Below are 22,569 nucleotides of genomic sequence, written 5' to 3' on the forward strand. Positions count from 1 at the left end.
ATGCCTAATGTTCTCACTGTGAATCATCCCATAGGTGGCCTGTAATTAAAAAACCCTTCCCAAGATTATCATTGTATCTAATTTTTCCTTAAAAGGCTACCACTTACTGTCATTTGCTTCAATACAATATTTCTACCCTGCTCCCAACAAAGAAGGTTGGCACCATCTGTCCTGAGAGTTTTTGCTTCTATGTCTATCAAAACCTGAGAGCAAGTTGTAGTGTCCCATCCCACTGGAGATGGTAGCTGTAGCAATAGAAGGATATTAGTGGAAAAGTGGGATAGCCATTCCATAAACTTCCTTCTAAGAACTGCTGATGAGAAGCGCATGAAGAAGGGAAAAGTATGATGTGTGAATGGATGCAGCACATTAGAGAGAGGAGGTAACTAAGGGTGAGGAATGGATGAGCATGTCTGCTGTGGGGTACAGGAATGGAAGGAGCAGGAAGAATGTGTTATGTGAATGCCCAGCAGCAGAGTGATAGACAGCAGAAACTGATGTGCGTGTGCTCCATGCTTTGTTCTCCCCTATCTTTAAAAACACCCTAACTGGCTGTATGTCTAAGAGCCCTGTCCTGCTTCAGGAAGGCACAAACAGACTGGAGTATATTAGTGAATCCCGCTCCAAAAATTAGTGTTTTTATAATGAGGGCAATTTGCACTAAAATGGCTTCTTTCTGCTTCTTATGGCATTTCAGACTTGTATGCAAGCAATGCTCACGTACATGCCCTACCAGAAAGTGATTTCCAGACAAAAACCATAGTCAGGTGTCAACTGCTTATACACCAACTGGAATTTTTAGAAATACAGTGAAATGACACAGTGATTATTTCCAGTAGGGGTTATAATCAGGGAAACCCAAGTATTTGGTTACCTAAGGTCAAACTAAAAAAACCTAAACAACCCTGGGTATAAAAATGAAAGTAGGGCTTCTTGTCTATTTTAGCTCTCTCTGCATTTACTGTAAACTAGAAGATACAAGGTCATGAAAAGAAACCCAAAATGTCTTTGTGAATCACTCAAACCAAAGTTGGGGCTGTTGACACTAACAAAAGAGAGACGTCACCATAAATAATATTGTTCTACCAGCGAAGTTAAGCATGGCTGGGTGAATGAATTCAGTGTTTGTTTGACCTAGTGCATTTGGATTCCATGGATTTTGCGATGATATGGAAGGGAGACTTTATACCTCTTCATAGCACAATAAAACAATTCATAAAATAGAACAAGCATTTACAATAATTGATATCAATGTACTATATGTTACAACTACAAAATATAATTATTTTTCCTAATTTTATAGTATTAATAGTTGATACATTATGTTTCCAATTAATATTTAGAAGAACGAATCACATCGTTTTCAAACTGGCAGTTCTTAACCGTTCTCATCAAGGAATCCCAAAATTGTTTAGCCTTGACAAATTTTACATACATAAAGATGAACCAATCAATGTATTCGATGTCTAGTGAGCCTGGAATACTGTAAACTGTTACTGAAACATTGTCAAGACTGGATTTGCAGAGTTAATATATAAGTGGAATTACAGCTAAACACTGTGAAGAAACAAGTTCTGAAAGTTCTATGATTTTATTGAGAATTAAACTATCCAGTCTTTTCACTGTTGCTCCAGAAATATGTGTATTATTATCTGTTATGACAGAAGTATTGTAACAGCACTGCTAGGAGTCTCATGGCAAGGAGTACTCAGATTAACTGGGACAGTGGAGGAGGTTTATGAAATGAAAAATCTGATACCATGGTGTTCATTTCACTATAGTATAATTACTAACACTACTTCTGCAAATGATTTAATATGATAGGGATAACTAATGTGAATGCTTCTCAATGGCCTTATTTGTTATGTGATAGAGATCATAAAAAGAAAGGAGTGTAACTTTGGCGTTTGTAGTGACCACATTTTCATTCTCTGACTTCACTTTCCTCTCAAATTTATTGCAATGAGCTGCAAACTAAATGCTGAATATCACAGTTCCACCTAGTAGAACACATCTAAAAGGCACTTTTAGAAAACAGAAATATGCATATTTTCACACTTGTTCATATATCTTCAGCTAGTTTCCAAAACAGTACTGATTTAGAAGGAGAATAAGTGGTCCATCTAATCTAAAATCTGGAGAGCATGTTTTGGATTCTGAGGCAGTACAGAATTTATAGAACAGCAAGCACAGATGTTTCTCTGGTGCAGAGCAACTGATAAGCAGAGGTGGCACATGTTCTTCCACCTGTGTTTGCTTGGGCTTGAAGGCACAGGACAACCTTTACCCTGACAGAGAGGAGACCATCTGCCTCTATGTCCAGTTTTAGGCTGCTGCTCTCAAAAAAGGCTCTGTAAAACCAAAGATCCCTTCAAGCCAGAGTAGCACAAGAGGGCTGGGAACAGTGGAACTGATAATGTCATTTCAATGACATGGAAATAAAGAAAAAACAAATACTATCAGCAATGGAAGGAGAAATTTAATGGTGTGGGGAAAACATAACACAAATCCCTCTGTTATCAGTGCCTACTGTCCCACACGCTGGCCAAGGAAGCTGAAAAGTATTTCTCTGTTTGGACAGCCCTTGCCAGTCAGCAGATAATTGAACAAACAGCATGTTCTCCAAACATATTAAAGGTTCTGTCCTGGTATTCAAAAAATTATACCAACATTAAAACAAGTAATATAAAAAATGAGGTCTAGGACCTATTGCAAGCCATCTGCACACACAGGGAAGAACTTTTGCACATAACAGATGTGCTTCTGCTCCACTGGAGTCTACTCAGGTTCAACTTTGGATTATAACCAAGTATTTTCCCAGCTTGGTTCTTATCCACTCTACATTTCTTCTACAAAAAGACCATCCCCCTGCCCCCAGCGAAACTGAAAATTAGAATGAGTTCTTGTCTGCATGGTTATTTTTGTGCAGTTAAAGGGAATGTGCTTTTGCAAGACTGTTTAAGATGACTGATAACATATTCTTCTTTTTCACTTACACAAATAGAATCCATTTGGGAAGGATGCTCTCAAGGCATAAAAAGGATTTTGAATACCTAAGACCCAGATGTTCTCAGATACCAACAAGAAGTGAATGAGATTAAAAATGGTTGCCATTAAAAGAGAAATTAGTTACATGAGCATTCTGCAATTTCCTCATATCTCTCACTCTCCAAATTAAAAGACAGACACACTGCCTAATTCAAACAGAAAAATACAAGGTGTGCCTTCAACCAATGGCAAAATAATATAGTTGCGTCGAATTGACTGAAATACAAAGAGATGAAAGAAAAAGGAATAAAAAAAAATGAGCTTAATGTGATTTCTCTCTTTTACAGATAAAAGAGAATATAAAAGAATATCTAATTCCATCACTGATAGCAATCAAATAGTAAGACTACAGTGAACAAGACAGTTAAATTACTCTTAAGAGTAGGTTTAATATTTAGCCTGTCCCTAAAAACTGCTATTGTAGGATGCAACAGAGGTTACAAAAAATCTAAAACTCATGTAATTTCTAATATTTGGGAGAAGAACTTGCGGCCACTCCAAGAAAGAGTAAAAATCTTGTTGCAGTCTGTTGAAGCTGATGCAATTATACTGTACAGGTATTATGCATCACTCTGCTTGTCAACTGGATGGGGCTGCTTGCATAGCCACAGAAAGGCTATCAGGCACTGACTATATACATTGACTTCCTTGCAGTCTTGACTCTGATTGTTTCAAGTGTCTTTTATGATATGTATTATATACTCCAAATTTGGGGTAATCTTTTGGAAAACAATTAAAGGTTGTCCGCATTGCACTTGGTATGTTTGCATTCTGCAAACAGATTTTGATACAGTCTTTATCAAGCTTACACTTCATATTTTATCCTTTGCTTTAGGGTCTCTGTTCTAGTCCCTCCTTTTTCTCATACTTGATCTGGCTGTTCCCCTCAGCTGCATTCCAGTTATCAGAAAAAAAGAAAGAGAGAGAGAGTTGGAATGACAGAGAGAAAACTTGCAGTTGGAATGACAGAGAGAAAACCTGGTGTTGCTTGCTATAGCCACTGCAACTCCTGCACAACTTAACTGCTGGAAGATCCAAATCAAGGAAAGCCTGGCTTTTTCTGTCAACCCAAGATAAAGCATGTCCAACATGGAATTCATACTGGAAGAAAATTAGCTCCTGATTCTGACACACACATGCAAAATGAGACTGACTTCTAAATATGGATATATTTCTACATGGAAAAGTCGAAATCCCATATCCCTGGGACCAGGTTGATCCCTGTACAAGAGCACCATGGAGCCCTTTGATGATATATCTGTAAAAATACTTGATTTAATGAATTAATATTATAGTTCATCTACATCTCCTAGCTCCTAGAAAGAACTCCCTCTTTTTTTTTCTGAAATGGACTTAATTGTATGTTTATTTTTTATCTATAAATTCACATATGCACATGTATATTTTTACACAGAGATACACCTTCGGCACACCTACCCACAGACATACATAGATAAAAATACTTCATCACACACATTCAACATCTGCTGTTATAATCAATAATAGCTAATATAATAATAGCTAACATCTGCTATTATAACATCTGTATTATAACGAATGTTTTTACATATATATCACTGAGGGGCTTGGTGCTCTTTTACATTATCCTGCGTTCAGAACTGAAAAGATTATTGAAAGATAGTGTTTACAACACTGCACAGTTTAAAACAAAAATCCATCAGCTTGGCACCTTGTCTGGAGTAGAATTTTTGACATGAACAATTGCTGAAGTACAATTCTTAATATTATCCCCATTTCTCAAAACAATTCAGAACTATTTTTTCAATAAATAGGAATTGCACTAGAAACATTTGAATCTCTTATATAATAGTCAACAGCATTTCCTTTTGATGCAATCAAGTTTGGCCTAAAAAAATATACTCTTGTCTGATATGCAGAAAATAATTGGAATAAGACAGACTAAACAGATTGTCAAAAGCAATCTGCCAAAAAAAGGAAGCTTTTTTGAACTCTGAGTGATGATACTGCCATTGTGACATGCCTGGAAAATGACCAGAGATAAGATAATAGTATTGCTGACTTTTCTAATTTGTGTTAGAACAACTCTTCCTCACTAAAATAAAGCACCCTTTTAAAATGATATTAACAGTATAAATACATAAATGTGACCAGTATTTTGGTACCGTATGTAGCACTGCAGTATTGCATGAATTTCATGCGGAATTTGACAGAGGAATCTACCCTCAAACCCACTTATTAAAGTTAAATACACGTGTGGTTTCTGGTGCCAGTAACAGGAGAATAATTCCAGTAACATAATAGTGATGGGAATATAATTAATGCAGCCTCACATATTCCCATACAACGATGTTTTTTTAAACCATGATCTGAACCTCTCCCTTACAAGACATGAAAGTGCTGTCAGGTTCTCCTCACTACCTCAATTTCCTAATTTTCCAGTTTCCCACCTCTTCCTCCTGCCTGTTCTTTTTGGAATCACCCCAGAGTAGAAAACTCAATTTTTTCAGTGCTCTTTCAGCCCTTCACCACGTTACATGCACCCCCCCCAGCTCAGCCCTGACATCTTCAGAGCTGATGGGTTCACAGGATTAAAAGACGTGATTTGAGGCCAGTAATCATAAACTGCTTTTTGAGACTTGTTATTTTGTATACATAAAAGTGAAACAGAAGAGATCACAAATAACAGAGCAGCAGCATAATCCAACATGTTTCATGAATCACTATTAGTTTATGAATAACTTCTCAAGGAACAGAGCTATCAAGAGAAGGTGTCCAATATTATCTGACCTTTCCCCGGCACCACTACAGGTGATGCTCAGTATGGCAAAGAAAGTAAATACTGCGTACACTGATGTTGATTTTAATGCAGAAGAGATTAGCTTGATACAAAGAATTTTAATTTACTTCCATTTGGAGATGAAGAAGAAAGCAATACATCAAAAAGAGTGAAACTGCCAGTGTTTAAAAGATCTGTACTCACATCACTGCTCTCAGATCTCTCTTGCAGAGCTCCTTTCTTCTTTTCCCTAGTACCTTGCCTTCCCCCTCCCGCCTCCTACACGCTCACACATGCATAGAAACACCCACTCTCCAGCCATCTCTGAGCATAAAATTACTGCCTTTTCTCCCTGCCTGCCTGTAGAACAAAAACAAATTATCTCATCTTCAGCTCCAGCATATCCCAGTCCAGTCAGTTTTCTCCCAGTTCTGCACCCAGTTTCTGGAGATGAGACCCTCTTCTCCTCCTTCCAACATCTAGTCACCCCCTGAGGCAGATAGCTGAGACCTGGCAAAACATCCAAGCTCCACACACCAAGAATTGCCCACCTCCTGTACACAACCCTCACTTAACCGGGCATGGCAGCAGAGCAGCATTTAGGGGACCTTGACTACACCACCATGGCACTACTTCCCTCTGGTGCCTACCAAAGGAGGGGATGAGGAGAAGCGAGTGCTGCCCAGAGATCTCCCACTGCTGCATGCACAGAGCATATGGAAGCAGCAGAGCATCTTGAGCTCCACCTACATCCACTGACTCAGAGTCAATATCGCACTTATGTGACTGCTGGAGGGGAGAAGACTTTTGTGGGGCAGAGACAGAAAAGGCTGGAAGAATTTCTCCAGGGACTTCTCAGTTTTCATCAGGATTCACTCCATGCCTGCCTCCTGGTTCCAAAAGTGCTCCTTATGTCATTGAGAAATTTTCATTACAGGTCTTTAAGCAAGCAAGCCATTTTTTAAAATGTCAGAGTCATCAATTACAAAGAGGCAGTTGCATAAGTGCTCGAATAAACTTTGCTCTTCTTACAAAGGTTATGTGAGAAACTAAACAGGGTCAGAAAAGAGGTGCATCTTTGCTAATATCCTGATTACGGCAAGAGACAGTGAAATATGCTTTAGAAGTGAACTTACAATAAGATTGGCTGAAATGTCTCTATAGCCCCCATTAGTTAAATGTTCATAAAGCTCCTGGAATATGATTTATATGCTTGAAAATGTTTCCTCATCTCTAATGCAACTCTGGATAATATTACATTGTGCCACACATCAAATAATAAATTCAGAGCAGTGACAAAAAAAATTGATCCACATACAATTAAACACAGATTTCTGTTTTAACGTATACTGCACAACTGAACTTTCACAGTATTTGGCCTTAATATCTTAAGCTGAACTCCATTACTTAACTAATTAATTAACATTATCGAACTAACATTTTTAGTAGTTATGATGGAAGTTGCTACCTGCAATAATTCTTGGATTTTACAAAGTTCTAAAATGACTCTTTTCAATGGGGAAATTCAGATACAGAGATGTTAACAAATTTATTCAAGTAAAACACTTGCTAACTGTCAAGAGAGATATTTCTCATTCTAATTATAGAACAGAAATTGTATCTTAGAAGTCATTAATTAATTTATTCTTAAATTTTCAAAGGATTAAAATTTGCTTTAAATTTTAGCTCTAAAATTTGTTCTCAAAGAATAGTAAAAGGCAAACAATGAGCTGAATTTCTGAACTCTTATATTTTAATATAGATACAGATTGTATTTGTGTATTTGCACAAATGTGGAGGCAGAGCTGAATAAGCACTCTTTATTTATTTTTTAATACAAAACGAAAATAAAATTCTGAAAATCAGCTAAATGTTTCCTTTTTTTGGATAATTGAATTGTATAATAAAGCCCTATATGCCAACACAAAAGAAAGTCAATGGTGGCATGGCTAAAGATATTGAAAAGTACAGTTCTAGATTAATTTCATTATGCAATATGAAATTCTCACTTTCCCTGTCATCTCTGTATATAGTAAGAAACTCTATCTGACCTGACAGATCATTCTTGTTGTTAAGAAACAAGACAAAATTATTTATTAAATAAAATAGTACATGAGATGATGACTTATTTTCAACGTACATTTTTTGTCTGTTCATACAAATAGCCAAATCACGTGAGATAGATTTTAATTACATTTGATAGAAGAAAAGTTATTTCTGCATCTGCAGCATTTTTGGCAGCCACTGAGTTCACTGCACACTGCTGACTCAATGGACAACTTGCAAAACTTACAAAAACTGTCCTAACAAATGTGAGGATTATGGCAACATATTTATCATCTCCTAGCCAAAGTTAAATATGCTAATAGCAGAATCTGCAGATTTCTTATGATGGAGATCAGATCAAAGAACAAATTTATGGGCTTCCTAGGCTTGTCATACACAAAGCAAGTTTGTATGACAATACGAATACTAAAATTGGATAAAGGTGTATTGGTATGTGATAGTAGATAGAGTAAATCATTTAACATTTTTTCTGCCTTTGTATTTTGCATATTGCAATATGTATGAGATAGTTTTAGTATCCTTGCTTATGATTTTGGCCTTTGTGGTCATTTTTCCCATGCAGTCAGACCTTGACTTAATAGGAATGTGAGACTATGCATACATGGATAGTTTGTGTCCAAATATCCTTTCTGCTTTTTCACCTTTGCTCTTTCACATTTTGCTTCACCGTAATACTTGATTTCTGTATGATCTCATTTTCTGCTAAAGATATGGCCCCTTTGAGCACCAGAAGACCTCCATTTACTCATATTACAGAGACCCAGACTGGTAGCTCAGGTTAAACAGGGTGTGTATGTCTTACGTATATGGTTTGTGTTGCATTTGCCCATAAGAGACAGGAATTTTATATTAGCATAGATCATATCTCCATTATGTCCTTTCTGCCCATCAAATTACTTCACCTTTGGTTTCTGGGTTAAATAAAAATGTAAATGCAGTGAGAATCTGGTCAAAGGTGAAACAGTTGGATAAAAAGTAAGTGCTGTACTGGCACAGCTGGGCATGTTCAGACCTCAGCCATCTCTAATCAAGTATGTTCAGCTTTCTATAGTTGGTGCTGGAAGAGTTGCTCTAATGGTTTAAACATTAGAAAAAAACTTACCACATATAGGCAGACCTGCCCATATACTCTCTCCTGCAGAAGACTAATGCAACATAGTTACATAACCCAGAACTTCAACGCTTTATGTGTCCAATATTTTACTATTTCAAGTAACAAGCAAACGTTATCATTTTTGGGACTGATAAACATAGATCAAAATATAGTGTAAAAAAATATAAATTTCTTTCAAAATGAAATAAATGCCACAAACTATGCATACTATGAGTTGCCTCCTGTGTATCAACATGGATTTTATGAAAGTAAAATAAAAGATTGCTGTTCTTTTCAAATTCATCCTACATTTTTGTGTATTATTTGGACTTGAAGAAAATGAGTATTCCGAAGAAAAGTCACTATAGGAAAGAAAACACGTTACGCATATAATTTAATCCTAATATTGGTATATTCTTTATGGGTGCCAGTAATATATGGAAGCAAAATATTATAAGTGCTGGAGATGAAAATGAGTTTATAATCCCCAGTCCGTAGCTGAACTCAATCATCAGACTTTTTATAATGCTGTTGTTTGAATAGTTAAATGAGAGAAAATTAAGCCTATTAAGTTTAAAAGGGGTTTTGTAGTTTCTTTTAAGTATTCATAAAAGAACACACGTGAGCTTTGAATTAGGCTAGGGGAAACAAATATCCTTAAGATTGTCAAAACCCAAAAGTGTTATAGTAATTATTTAATCACTGTTTGCTGCAACAGATGATAAGGAAAAACAAAGGAGTCTATTAATGTACTCCTTGTTGAAGGAGGAAAGAGGTTGTTTAAGCAGGTGTCTGATGTAATTTACAATAGCCTTGGGCATTTGAGATATTCACATGCAACTTGCAGGCACCATACAGAACTTAAAAGAGACTGCTGCCTGGAAGGGCAGGAGGAGGCTAGGTGGGACCCCTGGAAGGGCAGGAGGAGGCTAGGTGGGATCCCTGGAACTTTTAATGGCACTGGACACCTATGTTTATGCAACTGAATTGCACCCAAATATTGGTAGTCTCAGTTATCTGCTGGAGATAACCTTTTCCTCCCTATTGTCACCATACTTGGGTATCTATCTTCCTTAATGTTCTGCTTTGAAGCACCTCGAATGAAGGTACTAAGTCTAAAACTTGAGATAGAAAATTCTCAAAATTTCTATATTATGGTGAACTTTAAGGCTAAACCCCAAGATATGGAGTCAGAGACCTCTGAGTTCCTTAGTACTAACAGTGCAAACCCAGAATCATCTCATGAGACATGTGATGTGAAGACAAGAAGTTCCAAAGAATTTTTTTGTAGTTGTTCCTGTGGCTTAATGAACACACTGTCCATTTTCAGAAGCATTTTGAGATCCAACTTAGATGCTCTACTGTAATTGCTGTTTCGGTTTGCATAAATAATTTTAATTGAAGACTTCAAGGGAATAGCCAAATGACAGGGCTAAAATGAATCAGTAGCTGCCTTTGTACCTTGAGGAATGTCTATTTGTATGCACTACTTAATGAATGCTCAGTAGCTCAGATGGGCAACATAAGCTCAACCTCTATATCAGGCAGAACAGATAGTGACACATGGATTTTCTGCAACTCAGGGAGAACACAAGAATATTGAATATTACACCAACCAACCAAAAAAAAACTGACAAGGTGCACGTAAAGACCCCAGATGTAGACAGTTAAGTGTGTGGTATACAAAATACAGATACTTTTTTCTTAGTCTAAGCTCATCTCTGTCCTGGTTATCATTTGGTGAATACCTAACAACATAGTGAGTATCAAAAGAACAAAAATATGAAGAAAACACTAAAATAGGAACCTCATGGAGATTTGAAATCAGTAACTTTGTGACAAAAGTAGACACCTTTCCCAGTCCTTTGGTTAACACAAAGAGAAATTTACAGATATAACTGTGACCACTGTAACAAGTTCATTTTATCTGAAAGCCATAGCAACACAAAAAATATAATGGAAAATTAATCTTAGAAAAAAGTAACACCAGTACTAAAAATTTCTAGCAACCCAAGTGCTGTCTCCTGGCTTTTCTATTTACATGCAGAGTTCAATGAATTGCCTGCTTTAGAACACGAAAGAAAGGGAGATTGCAAAATAATCTTTTTCTGCTACCAAGTTTTTAATTGCTATTAATACTTCTAAGATGCAAGTATTAGTTTAATTGTCATCAGCGAACATTTAAAACCACTAGTCATATCCCTTTCCCCAGCTAAAGTGAGTCTCAATACTTGATATCAAATAAATAATGAAACTGGCATTTTTTGTTTTGTTTTATGCTTGAAACCTCTCAAATATAACATGGTCGTACTTCAGCACTTTCCTCTGCGACAGAGGAATATAAACTTTTATCCTATAAAATTGAAGCTAAGATTTACATTTAGTCCCTTTTAAACAACCAAAAAAATAATTAGGAGTTGTGCTTTAAAGAATTCTGGTTACATAGAGATTCAGGATAAAATTGTGAGGACTAGCAACACTGACAGATTCTTAAAAGAGGGTTGATTTTAACTGTACACCTCTTGAACAGTTTTGGCATTAGTTATATGACGTGAAAGTTTTATGGTGAGAAACACAGAGTGGATTAAATGAAGTGGGATGCTGTGCACTCCTTGAAAAGCCAAAATAAATTGTGAAATGAAAGAAGACTTGTACTGGAAAACCAGGCTGAGGTTTTTAAGAAATAGTTACCTCTGGTTTGGCTTACAAAAAGATAATGTAACCAGTACCACTGGTTACATTAAGATAATGTAACCAGGTGAAAGGAACAGTGGGCTTTGGTTGTACCAGCAGCAAATACAGTGTTTCTGCCATGTTTTGCACCATTTCATCATCTTCCTGAAGGATGTTGGAATGCAAGCAGTAAATTAACACAAATCCACACTGACTGGCCTAACATGGGTGGGAGAAATCACTCTCCATGATGCCTGAAGTATTTTTTCTAATTGTTGTTAGTTACTTTCCAAACAGTTAATTTCCCTTCTCTTAACTTCATGGGATAAATAGCAACATATGAAGACAGAGAGAGGCTCAGTCTTAGCTAGAGTAAAACAGCTCAGATGAAATATCTTAGCTTCAAAGAAAGCAGGAGTATTAAGGGAGGCTGATAACACAAGCTGGTTTTATGTCTGCTGCTCTGCTCTCACAGACCCATCACTGGGCATCAGCTTGCAGCTGCAAGACAGACACTTGATGAGGCCTTGGAGTGTATTAAAAGAGTGTTTTAGCTGGAGATACATAAGTGCAATGAAAAGATAGTCCTTCCTCAGCAGTTCAACTAGGAGCACAATCTCTCATGTTCCAACACCGTGCCTTAATTTTGTGAGGCCAGTCTTCCTGGAGCCACTGGACGAGGTGGTGTCAGACAGGTGAGATAACTAAATTTCAGCCAGCTTCTGGTACTGTGGCAATGAAACCCTACATATGTGTGTGATTAGTTCTTCACCAAGCTCTTGGTCAGTGAGGTGGCAGCTGTGGTAAACAGTTGGCTGGCTACCAAGGGAACGGAATGTTGTAAAAGAATACTGTCAGATGGATTTTGACTGGTAGCATGTGAGAGAGATATGACCTGTTTGAAAAAGAAGATAGGTACAATCGTGAGTGCTCATGATACATTGAGTCCTTTAGTGATATTTCAACAGTATTCACATTCCCAGATGACTACCAAAACATAGATTTTATTTTAATATATTTGCTTTTTGGATTGAAGGCATTCTTTATGCATACATAGTTCATCTTTTCTGTTGCTGAAACTGGACAGCTTCCTTCGTATCTAGTCTGACATTAGGTGAGATGATGGTTTGTTCATATGAACTGATGATGGATAAACAGGGAGCAGGATTAAGGATCTGTTTGAACTTATAAAACTGTATCCTTTCACAGACGTCCCCAATTCCTTCTGTCTTGAGTACTCCTTATAGAGGTTGTAAGATATTAGCCTCACTGTGAAAAAAACATGCATTAATGAAACTAGATAATTATTCCCTAAGCTTAGTGACATTGTAGGGTCAATCACCTGATAATGGCTTTGGTTTTGCTCTTATTCAGCTAAATAACAACATTTATGACTTTGTAGATCAACAAATGCGGCTTCTTCACTTTGCTTACATTTAAAGTAACCTCAGCTTGTTGAAAAATTCATCATATGCACAAGATTGTTAGGGGTCTTGACAGTAGGTCCAAGGATAGCAGCAAGGCCATAGATCATTCCTTCCAGCATTTTTAACAGCTGGCTCATTCCCTTTGGAGATCTCTGAGGTGCATTAGAAATTCTCAGTCATAGATGTGGGACCAATTTCTAGATTTCTAGTCTCTAGCCTTAATCATATTACAGTCAGGCAAAAGTGGTAGAGGTCTACTTATATGGTAGGTAGACATCTGCCTTGTAGACATCTGTATCTGTTAGCTGAACCTTATCTTTAATTTATGAATTTCTATCTCTAGAACAGATAACTAACGTAGCAAAACTACCATTCCCGAGAGAATACCTAAAAAAGCCCAAGTCTGCATTGTTTACAGATGATTTAGCATCTTAAAGCTGGCCAAGTGTATGCCTGGCAGATGAAATGAAAGAACATGTTTCCCCTTTCTTGATTCACACTGTTGAGCTATGACATTTCACCACAGATATATATATGTATATATATATATATATATATATGTTTCTGGAAAGTTCAACATGAAATCACCACAGCTATTCATCAGTAGAAGGGTCATCACCAGACTCCATTATTTAACCACTTGTTCTCCATGTCTTTGAGTTGCTTCCCGGAAATTTCCACCAAAGGAAACAGAGCTTGCTGAAATGCAGAGTGAGAATCTTTCCCTGAGCTTGATTATATGGGAGTGTTTCAGTTTATCCAGTCCATTGAATAACCTTGAGAATTGTAGGAAAGAATTTGCCTTTACAGCTTGAGCTTTTATCTGGTTCAGCCACAGGCACAAAACTTTATTTGCCTTAGAACAGCAATCATTCAAAATCACTCACTGTATAAAAATCTTCTCATGTAGATGCAGTCTTTCACCAGTGTGTTCACTCAGCATTTTAATGGGATGCAGGGGCCTCTTAAATACAGACAGCATTTCTATCATCTGCATGAAGCTTCAGACAAGACAAAGGAATGTAACCTCTCAGAAAAGAATGTGGTATCAGCTCCTAGGCTGTCCTGAGGTAGACATAGATGCTGTAGAGTGTAATGTTCATATCCAGCAGCTTGATTGAGCTCCAAATGCTAAAACATGTCCTAGAAAGGCATTTGCAGTGTTATTAACAGCCATTAGCTCACAGATGCTAGATTTACATGAGGGCATAAGAGCCCTTACGAATTCTGAAACATCTGGCAAATGGGATCAGGAATGCAATTTTCTTTGGTTTTGACTCTGAGCCTCTTTGGTTCCTCTGAGCCTGCTTGTGAGGTTTATTGTGGGTCTAGGACAAATATAAATATCTCTTAGTGCCCAGCACTGGGCACCAAGTGGTGCTGAGAGATTGTCAGGACCTTAGATATCTCCTGTTGCATCTCAGTGCACTCTGTTTTCCTCATTGCTTTATTGTTTCATAGCATCACAGCAATGCCAAGTCACTGTCAAGCAGCTGTTAACATGTTCCCAGCGACTTCCAAGCTTTCAGTAGTGTTCCTCAGGGGTCAGTGTTGGACAGGCACCATTTAACATCTTTGTTGATGACTTGCACCCTGGGGTTGAGTGCTCCTTCAGCAAGTTTCCAACGACACCAAGCTGTGTGGTGTGGTCAACCCCCTGGAGTTCCACCTGGTCCAGCGGAAGGTGTACCTCCTCTCGGTACAGAGGGTGGAACTGGATGATCTTGAGGGTCCTTTCCAACCCAAACCATTCTGTGACTCTGTGATTCTCTGTTCCAAAGGATGAAGACCAGAATTGTTCGGTTTTGAAACCTGCAGGTCAACTCACTTTGTTATGATCACATTAGAGGGTGACAATATCTTACACAGACTCACTCTTCGAATAGCATTTGCATCAGACTCCTATATTAGATTTTGGGTGGATTAGATTTTGGTAGTTTTCTAAGAGCTTGTTTCTTTAACAACTAGCTTGAAGTACAGTAATGGTGTCTTCAGCCTCTGGTCAAGATCAGGTAAGATGAAAGAGATGGTGCCTTTTCTTTCTTTTTTTCCCCAAATCTGATGCAGGTCTGAAGCACAAAGATTTTTATAACCACTTAGTCAAAGAATAGTGTCAGCCTTGCAAGGGACATGGTCCAGAATCATATTAGACCTGGGTGCACCAGCACCTGTGGTTATCCCTCACATTCAGGTTGCTTTACATATCATTGTCACTGTCCCCAGACTTTCTACTATGATGTCCTACTGCCACAATACGATGTTTTGATCATTAATCACAGCTTCCTATGAATCTGATCATAGCTGGAGTGCACATAAATTAAGAAACTCACAGTTTGTATCAAAAGAATAAATAAAATCTATTTTAAAAGCTCTATTCATCATCCAGTGATGCCTACCTAGCAAAAAAAAAAAAAAATGGAACATATGTAATTTCAAATAGTTTTCAAACAAAAGATTTTAACAGCTTTATGAACAAAAAACAATTGATGGAACCTGAGAGGCTTTCATACCTTCAGTTGATTAGACTGTAAAAATGGCTGAAGAGGAAGAGAAATCCTACTTCAGGAAGTGTGAAAAGGATAGGATAGCAGAAATACAAGCACTTTACTGAACAGTAGTGCTTTTATAAACATTCTGACTTTAAACATACTGTTTCAGTTTACCACTATCATATTTAGAAATTACTTCAAGTGTTCATATCTATTTTAGATGCCACAAACATTAGTCTGAGATTCTCCAGCTACTTTACATTAGAACTCTGTGACTTCTAACAACGAAGACATTTGAGACCAAAATTTGTTCTGATATGTAATTTTGTATGTTTGGGGATTATAGAGTTATTATAGAGTGATTATGTATTTGAATTTACATTTCTGTTTTGCGTTCTTAATATAGTTGAATTAGTTACCTCAGGAAAAAAATAATCAATATTATTTCTATACATTTTAAAGCACCTTTTTCCTATTTATTCTCATCCATGTCTACAATACTCATCATCAATAGTATTATGAAATCTGTATTCAATTTCAAGGTAAAAATTTAAGTAAGTTGCAAGGATACCTGCTTTCCAGAGAAAAGAACTCCATATGAACAAGTTCACCAATAATTGGCCCAGGTTATTCAGAAGGATTAACAAGGAAGTATATCTGAGTGGTGCACCTGAGAATGCTAAACCACGACAAACAAGCAAAAGCACTCATGTCATGTATTAGGTAATATGAAAATATTAGGGAAAAATGAATTTCACATTACTGAAATCTTCTGAACTTCAGGAATTCTGTTGTATAACCTTAACAAGCTAATTTAATAAATTTTGGCTTTGGGAACCAAATTGCATTAAGTTAAAATGGCAATACGAAATGAGAATCAAAAAAAGCTGTTTTTTATAAAACCAATGCAAACAACCTACTTCTTTCTTACATTTTACTTCATACAAATTTTCTGTTTATCTTTTTGGCATTAGAAACATCATGCCAGCTATAAAATAACATCTGAAGCAATTTTTTTTTTAATAATGCTTTTCACAACCTTCGCACTTCCTACTTGCCAAGTCCTGGAAAGTCCTACAGAATAAACTAGAGTTCAGAGTGATTTATTCTGACATATGATAGTCCAGATCACCCATCTACTATGATAAAAGAAGGATGAAAGGAAATTTCCAGAAACATAACTTGAGACTATTCCATCAGCATTATTTGTGCCTGTGTGTGTCTCTGTGTCTGCCTCTTGTACTGTAACATAGTAAAAGGAACTTGCTCTGCTGCTGTGGTCCATCCACAGTGATTTGTTATCACAGTCTACAAAATTACCTTCACAGTGAATCTGGCGACTACTTCGTTTTCTGCAGAGGCAAGAAAAATCCAAACTAGCACTTATTTATTTTAAAGTATTGATGAGAAATGGAAAGATAAATTCTGCACATTTATCTCATTATCAATGTGTAGCCTGACTTATTATCTGAGGAAGAAGGATTGCTGGGACGGATGGTACAGAGTGACAGGGCTGCACAAACACAAGACTTCAGTCACTAGTTACCAGCTGCAGCAGTTGAAAGCCCAACTGTATCTAAAGAACAAAAATCATAGAACCATAAAATGGTTTGGGTTGAAAGGGATCTTCATCTAGTTCCTCCCCCATCACCATGGCCAGGGATGCCACCCACTAGATCAGGTTGCTCAGGGCCTCATCCAACCTAGCCTTGAACACTTCCAGGGATGGGGCATCCGCAGGTTGTCTGGGAAAAAATCTTCACCATGAGAGTGGTAAAGTACTGAGACAGGAGTCCACAGTGGCTGTGGAATCTATGTCCTATAAAATTTTCTTAAGTCTCACGAATGAAGCCCTGAGAAACGCGATCCAACACAAGGTTAGCCCTGTTTTAAGAAGGAGGTTAGTCACTGGAAGTCCCTTCCAGCTGAAATTATTCTATTATTCTCTGATTGTCTTCTCCCCCAGAAGATGTCAACTTGCTTGGAAACTGACTTCATCTTCCTCCAACAGAGTTTTATTCGTACACAGACCTGACATGACCAGACAAACCTTTCAGACAGTGGTTTGCAATCTTTATCAATCTGTAGACACGAAAATATTCCCAGTGGTGGTTCAGATCTTCCGAGCAGCTTTAAATCTCTTCAGAAGTGGTTTCTTTTCTTTTGTTAGTTCTCACAGATTCTTTATTAATAGGACACAAATGCCTATGTGCCTATGTGCCATATGCCACATTGAAAATTCTTGTTTTGGTGGCTATAATGACAACAATGTTGGATTAGACTCAACAGATTATTTTGAAACTACATCCTTTCTAAATAAATAAATTTGCACTTAGTAGTCTGTGCTCTCTCTGCCTATCTCTTTCCAGATTCCCCTTAAGTAAACAGCATATAAACCAAAGAACATCATATCCATTTTTATGTAGGAGAATGCAGACATCTTTTCTCCCTTAAAATACTGTGAAATGAGGAAAAAAAAGCTACTTGGCATTTATTAGAAAGGAAAATTACAAGAAAGTTTTACTGAGAAACTTACCTTTTCTACATATTAAGACAAAAAGTTATATGTAAAAATGTATCTATTCATGGAGACAGTGAGACTCAGAAATATATTTCTCATTCTATTTCTCATATAAAAGAACAGAGGAACCTTCTTAATTACCTGTTTCCATTTTCCCATCTTGTGCTGCAGGCCCATCAGGAATAACACTCTTCACCTGGAGAAATTCATCTGGCTCGTCCCCACCAATGATGGTAAATCCAAAACCCATGTTGCTTTTCTTAAGAGTTGTGCTGAGGAAAGTCCCCTTCAGCTGTGATGCATCACGGGTGAAGAGTGGTTTTTCTACATCAGTCAACACAAACAAGAAAGACAAAAGTTCGGATCTATTCACAACACAGCAGGGACAGCAGACAACAATATTGGCTGACAGAAAGTGACAGTGTATGAAAAGCAAGAAAACAAAGGGTGCAGGCATTCCAGGAAAAATATTTGTGAGATCTTGTATTAATACAAAGCTTAAAACATATTTCTTATCTATGGCAGATCAGCCATAAATGGGGAGTTATAAATATTCTTTCATATTAGAAATACATTTAGAAGTGGATATTGTGTCGCTAAAATAATTACAACAATAAAAATGATCTGTGAGGTAATTTAAAAACCTCTTTCCTAACCCATAAATTCTGCTTTGTCTACAAAGTAATACATTCTCCACAATTTCCCTTCCAACCACAATGAGGAAAATATCCCCTGTGAACACCTCATTCCATTTTTTACCAAGAAGAGCTAAACATTAGGTGAGCTTTTCTCTCCAGACACACAGGGGTTTTGGCATCCAACAAGTGACACGCACAACTGCTGTGCAACCTCCGTGTCCCCTCTCCGCGTGCCTCGTGTGGTGTGGGTGGTGGTGGGGCTCCCCGTGCTTCTCTCCCATGCTGCACGTGGTGAGGAAGGGTTGGAGGAAGGTGCAAAGGTTGTGACTTGAGCTGCTCTGGCTGTGGCCGCAGCGGAGCACGTACCGTACAGCCTGCGCGTCCCGGTGGGGTCACGCCGCCACTGGGACAGGTCATTCACGCTGCGAGACCTCTTGGGGGCGAGGCGCAGGCGGGCAAATTTGGGTCTAGGTAAGGTTGATGAGGAGCTTTCTACTGTTGCAAAGGAGAACAAGCCTCATTCTCTGGCTATAACCTCACGTTAAAGCTCATTTGTCTCTACCAATACTGTTTGCTGCTTACACAGCTCATTTTAAGCACATTTATTTCTATGTAACTAAGTGGCTGTATTCTTGTAAACTCCTATAACACCGTGCTTGAGGCTTTTAACGTAATTGATGCTTGCTAGATGAGCTAGCTTAGAAACATACCAAACATCAATTAAGAGTAATTTACAGAAAGTACAATTAATTATTTCAGTGTTGCCAACCTCAGGTGCTCAAGAGAGAGTACATTCCCAGGGACAGAATTTATGATTTTATTTAGAAAATTACTTTAGGGCTCTTATCATGGTTTCAGTTTCTCAGCCTTCAGGAGACACTAGAGTTGACTTTTCTGTCTTTCCTCTGCACCTCTGAAACTTAGGCATTTTAGGCAGCTCATGAGGCAACTATTGGAACTCAGACATTTAAGGGAGAAAATTGTTAGGATATAGGTGATAACATTATGAGAATCGGCAACACTACTCTTCTAATCAGACTATGACAAAACCATTGTCACACACCCAGAAGAGCAGGAACTTTCATCTTAACTAAGATAGCTGACACAGTACTGTACCTCGGAAACCTTGGGCCTGCATAGGCTTTGTTCCAAGTTCTGCGTTGGGCATGTTATGCTGCTGTAGCTTCCTTTTTGCTTCTAGGACAGGGTTTTCAAATTGAGTTCTTCTATTTATGTGGCTGGAAAAAATTTAGTTTTGATTAAAAATTCGGTTCAGTTGGGGAAAATGATAAAATAATGTATGTGACTAAGGTGTGTGCAGTTAGAGTGAACCGTTATGAACCCCCAATGGGCCTGAGCACGTCCCTTCTACTCCACACAGTTTTGTAGGGGACAATCTGCACCGCATAATGAACACCACTGAGCAGCGTCCTATCATTTCAATATGCCAAACTCTGCTACAGACAAATGGTTTTGATCAATGGGAGAACATATTTAACAGCAGCACTGCTGAAGCATGCTACAGCAACAGTTTTTCATGTCTTCAGTATGAGCACTATTCTGTGCATGATTCAAAGGCTCTGATCCAGTTTTGTGCATTATTATCGATCAGCTGTAAGTGAATTTACTCCATCACTTACAGCAAAGGAAAAGCCTAGAACACAGACTGCTCTTATGATAGCAACTTAGAAATAAATCTAACATAGAAAATAAACTGAAGATTATTCCTTTCTAATATTATGGTGTATGTCTGCTCAGTTGTACACAAAAATTGGATGCAGAAACTAAGTCAGATGGTAGATTAGAAGTACATAGATCAGTATATGAAATATAAGAAAAGTTAAGGTACATATTTTTTCTTGAAGTTTGACATTTCCTACCATAGGTCATTCACTACACCTCTGTAATTACAGCACTATTTTTCTATATTTTGTTTAGAACTACTATCTTAACTACATACATCTTATCATATTCTTGATTTTAATTCTTTAAAGCAAAACATTTCATCAGTCACTGAGCAATCCTACAATCCTGCCCGGGGCTATGTTTCACATGTTTTCTGAAGAAGGCAAAACAATTTAGTAGGCTGCATGGAACAAATCTGAAAGATAGGATCACAATAGTATCACAACTAAGAAAAGGGGCTTGTGTTTCCAACACTCTTATGGGGAAGTAAATGCATTTGTACAGAAGGGCAGGCTTTCAAACGTGCTTATTTGTTCTCAGTGGGCTACTATCTATTGAGTTCTGAAAATCCAATCCCAATCATGGGCTTTAAGCACTTGGAAAGGTGACCTTGGAACTTTTGAAATGCTAAGATCCTAAAAGGGTTGAATATCTTCAATTTTCATTGAAATGACCTTTTGTGCCACATTAAGCACTTTTCAGGTTCCTTGGGATTCTGATCCTACCAGTGCTTCAAAGAAAGTAAGTGGAATCGCCATTAGAAAGTGAGGTAGAGGAAAGGCAGCAAGTCCTATGGGAGTGCAATCCACTCGCTAAATAGGATTTAGTGGCCAGGGTTAATGCAATGAAAAGACTTCCAGTCATGTAAAAGAATATTTGATTTAATGAGACAAAGTAAATGTGATAACTCCTAAAGTTGCTACTTTGTTCACACGGCTGTAAGTCATTCAAGTGGCTGCTAACTTACTTTTGTACTCTAAAATTTTGATTAATAGTTTTCTTGTAAATTTTAGCCTACGCTGCAGACAGAAAAAGTCCCTTTCATTTCTTTCCTTCTTCAAACAGGCTGTTTAAGATGGTAGGCTTTCCTTTCCTAGACTTTTGCTTGTCATTTCTATTAATTGTCAGGGTCTTCCGCATCTCAGTCTATTGCAAACCTAGAAACTTATGATGGAAGGGAGACAAACTTTCCTAGGTAAAAATAAAGACAAGACTTACATGCAATAAATAAGGTAATCCTGAACTACTAACATAAGCATGAAAAAAGTACATTTCATGCTACCATCTATCATGTGATGTATTTCCATATTGTAAAGGAAATACTACTTTTGCCATTAGACAAGACAGTGATAACTATCCCATGAAATACTACACAAAGTTCTAACCACCCATGATCAAATAAAATGAATTTATAGGAAAGGTTTTACAGGAAGACCAGTGAAAGAGAGTCTTCTATGACAGAAGATCAAAGAAGTTTTAGCTTTTTATTCAAGTAGAATTAATTCTGAGATATAAATGCATTCGATGAATATATTTGGAAGTAAATACTAGAATATATTAAAGATGTCAGGATTTCAGACTTGAAATCTGTAGTCTTCTTACAAGGAGAAATGGGAAGTTACTAAACAGCTCCCAGTAGGAGATACCGGGTACAATTTCTAGCTTGTTTTATGTTAGCATTTGATAACGTTAAAACCATGGTTGCTACAGCATAGGGATCATATCTTCTTTAGAGGTTTTAAAGTGTCCTGGCCTGTTCTTCACCTGCCCTCCAGAAGAGCATGGGTTTCCCATGGCTTTTGTGCCACATTCTGCAGATGTAATGAGTATCCAAGATCAGACTCCAGATCTTCACTTAGGACCTTGAACTATGCTTAGTGTCATGTTATAATTGCAGGGCACATCTCAGTGCTGCAGGAGGGCTCTCACAGATCTAAGTTCCAATTTATATGTGGTTCTGCAATATAAAAAAAGATGGGATTTTAGCTAATATATAATGTGCCCACAGCTCTATGAACAATAGTTACTGTGGCACTGATATCACAGCTAGAATCGGTTTTCTACTGCCTATCTACAGTTTCTAGGTAGAATTTAAATTGTAGTTTGGTCCATTTACACAGAAATGTCTTTGATAACAGCTATCTTGAAAGTGACACTTTGTCCTATCAG

General features: G+C 37.5%; 1 protein-coding gene across 1 annotated transcript in view; it reads right to left on the reverse strand.

The window, feature by feature from the left end:
- LOC108506145 (membrane-associated guanylate kinase, WW and PDZ domain-containing protein 2) overlaps nt 1-22,569 on the reverse strand; it is a 701,232-nt gene that overhangs the window by 103,248 nt on the left and 575,415 nt on the right. The window contains exons 8-9 of the mRNA XM_017832824.1: nt 19,831-19,952; nt 18,218-18,400 (exon numbers count right to left, since the gene is read on the reverse strand). Of these exons, the coding sequence (XP_017688313.1) occupies nt 18,218-18,400; nt 19,831-19,952 (305 nt within the window). The remainder of the gene's footprint in view (nt 1-18,217; nt 18,401-19,830; nt 19,953-22,569) is intronic.

This window comes from Lepidothrix coronata, unplaced genomic scaffold (assembly GCF_001604755.1).
Source record: "Lepidothrix coronata isolate B3197 unplaced genomic scaffold, Lepidothrix_coronata-1.0 Scaffold207, whole genome shotgun sequence".
NCBI lineage: Eukaryota > Metazoa > Chordata > Aves > Passeriformes > Pipridae > Lepidothrix > Lepidothrix coronata.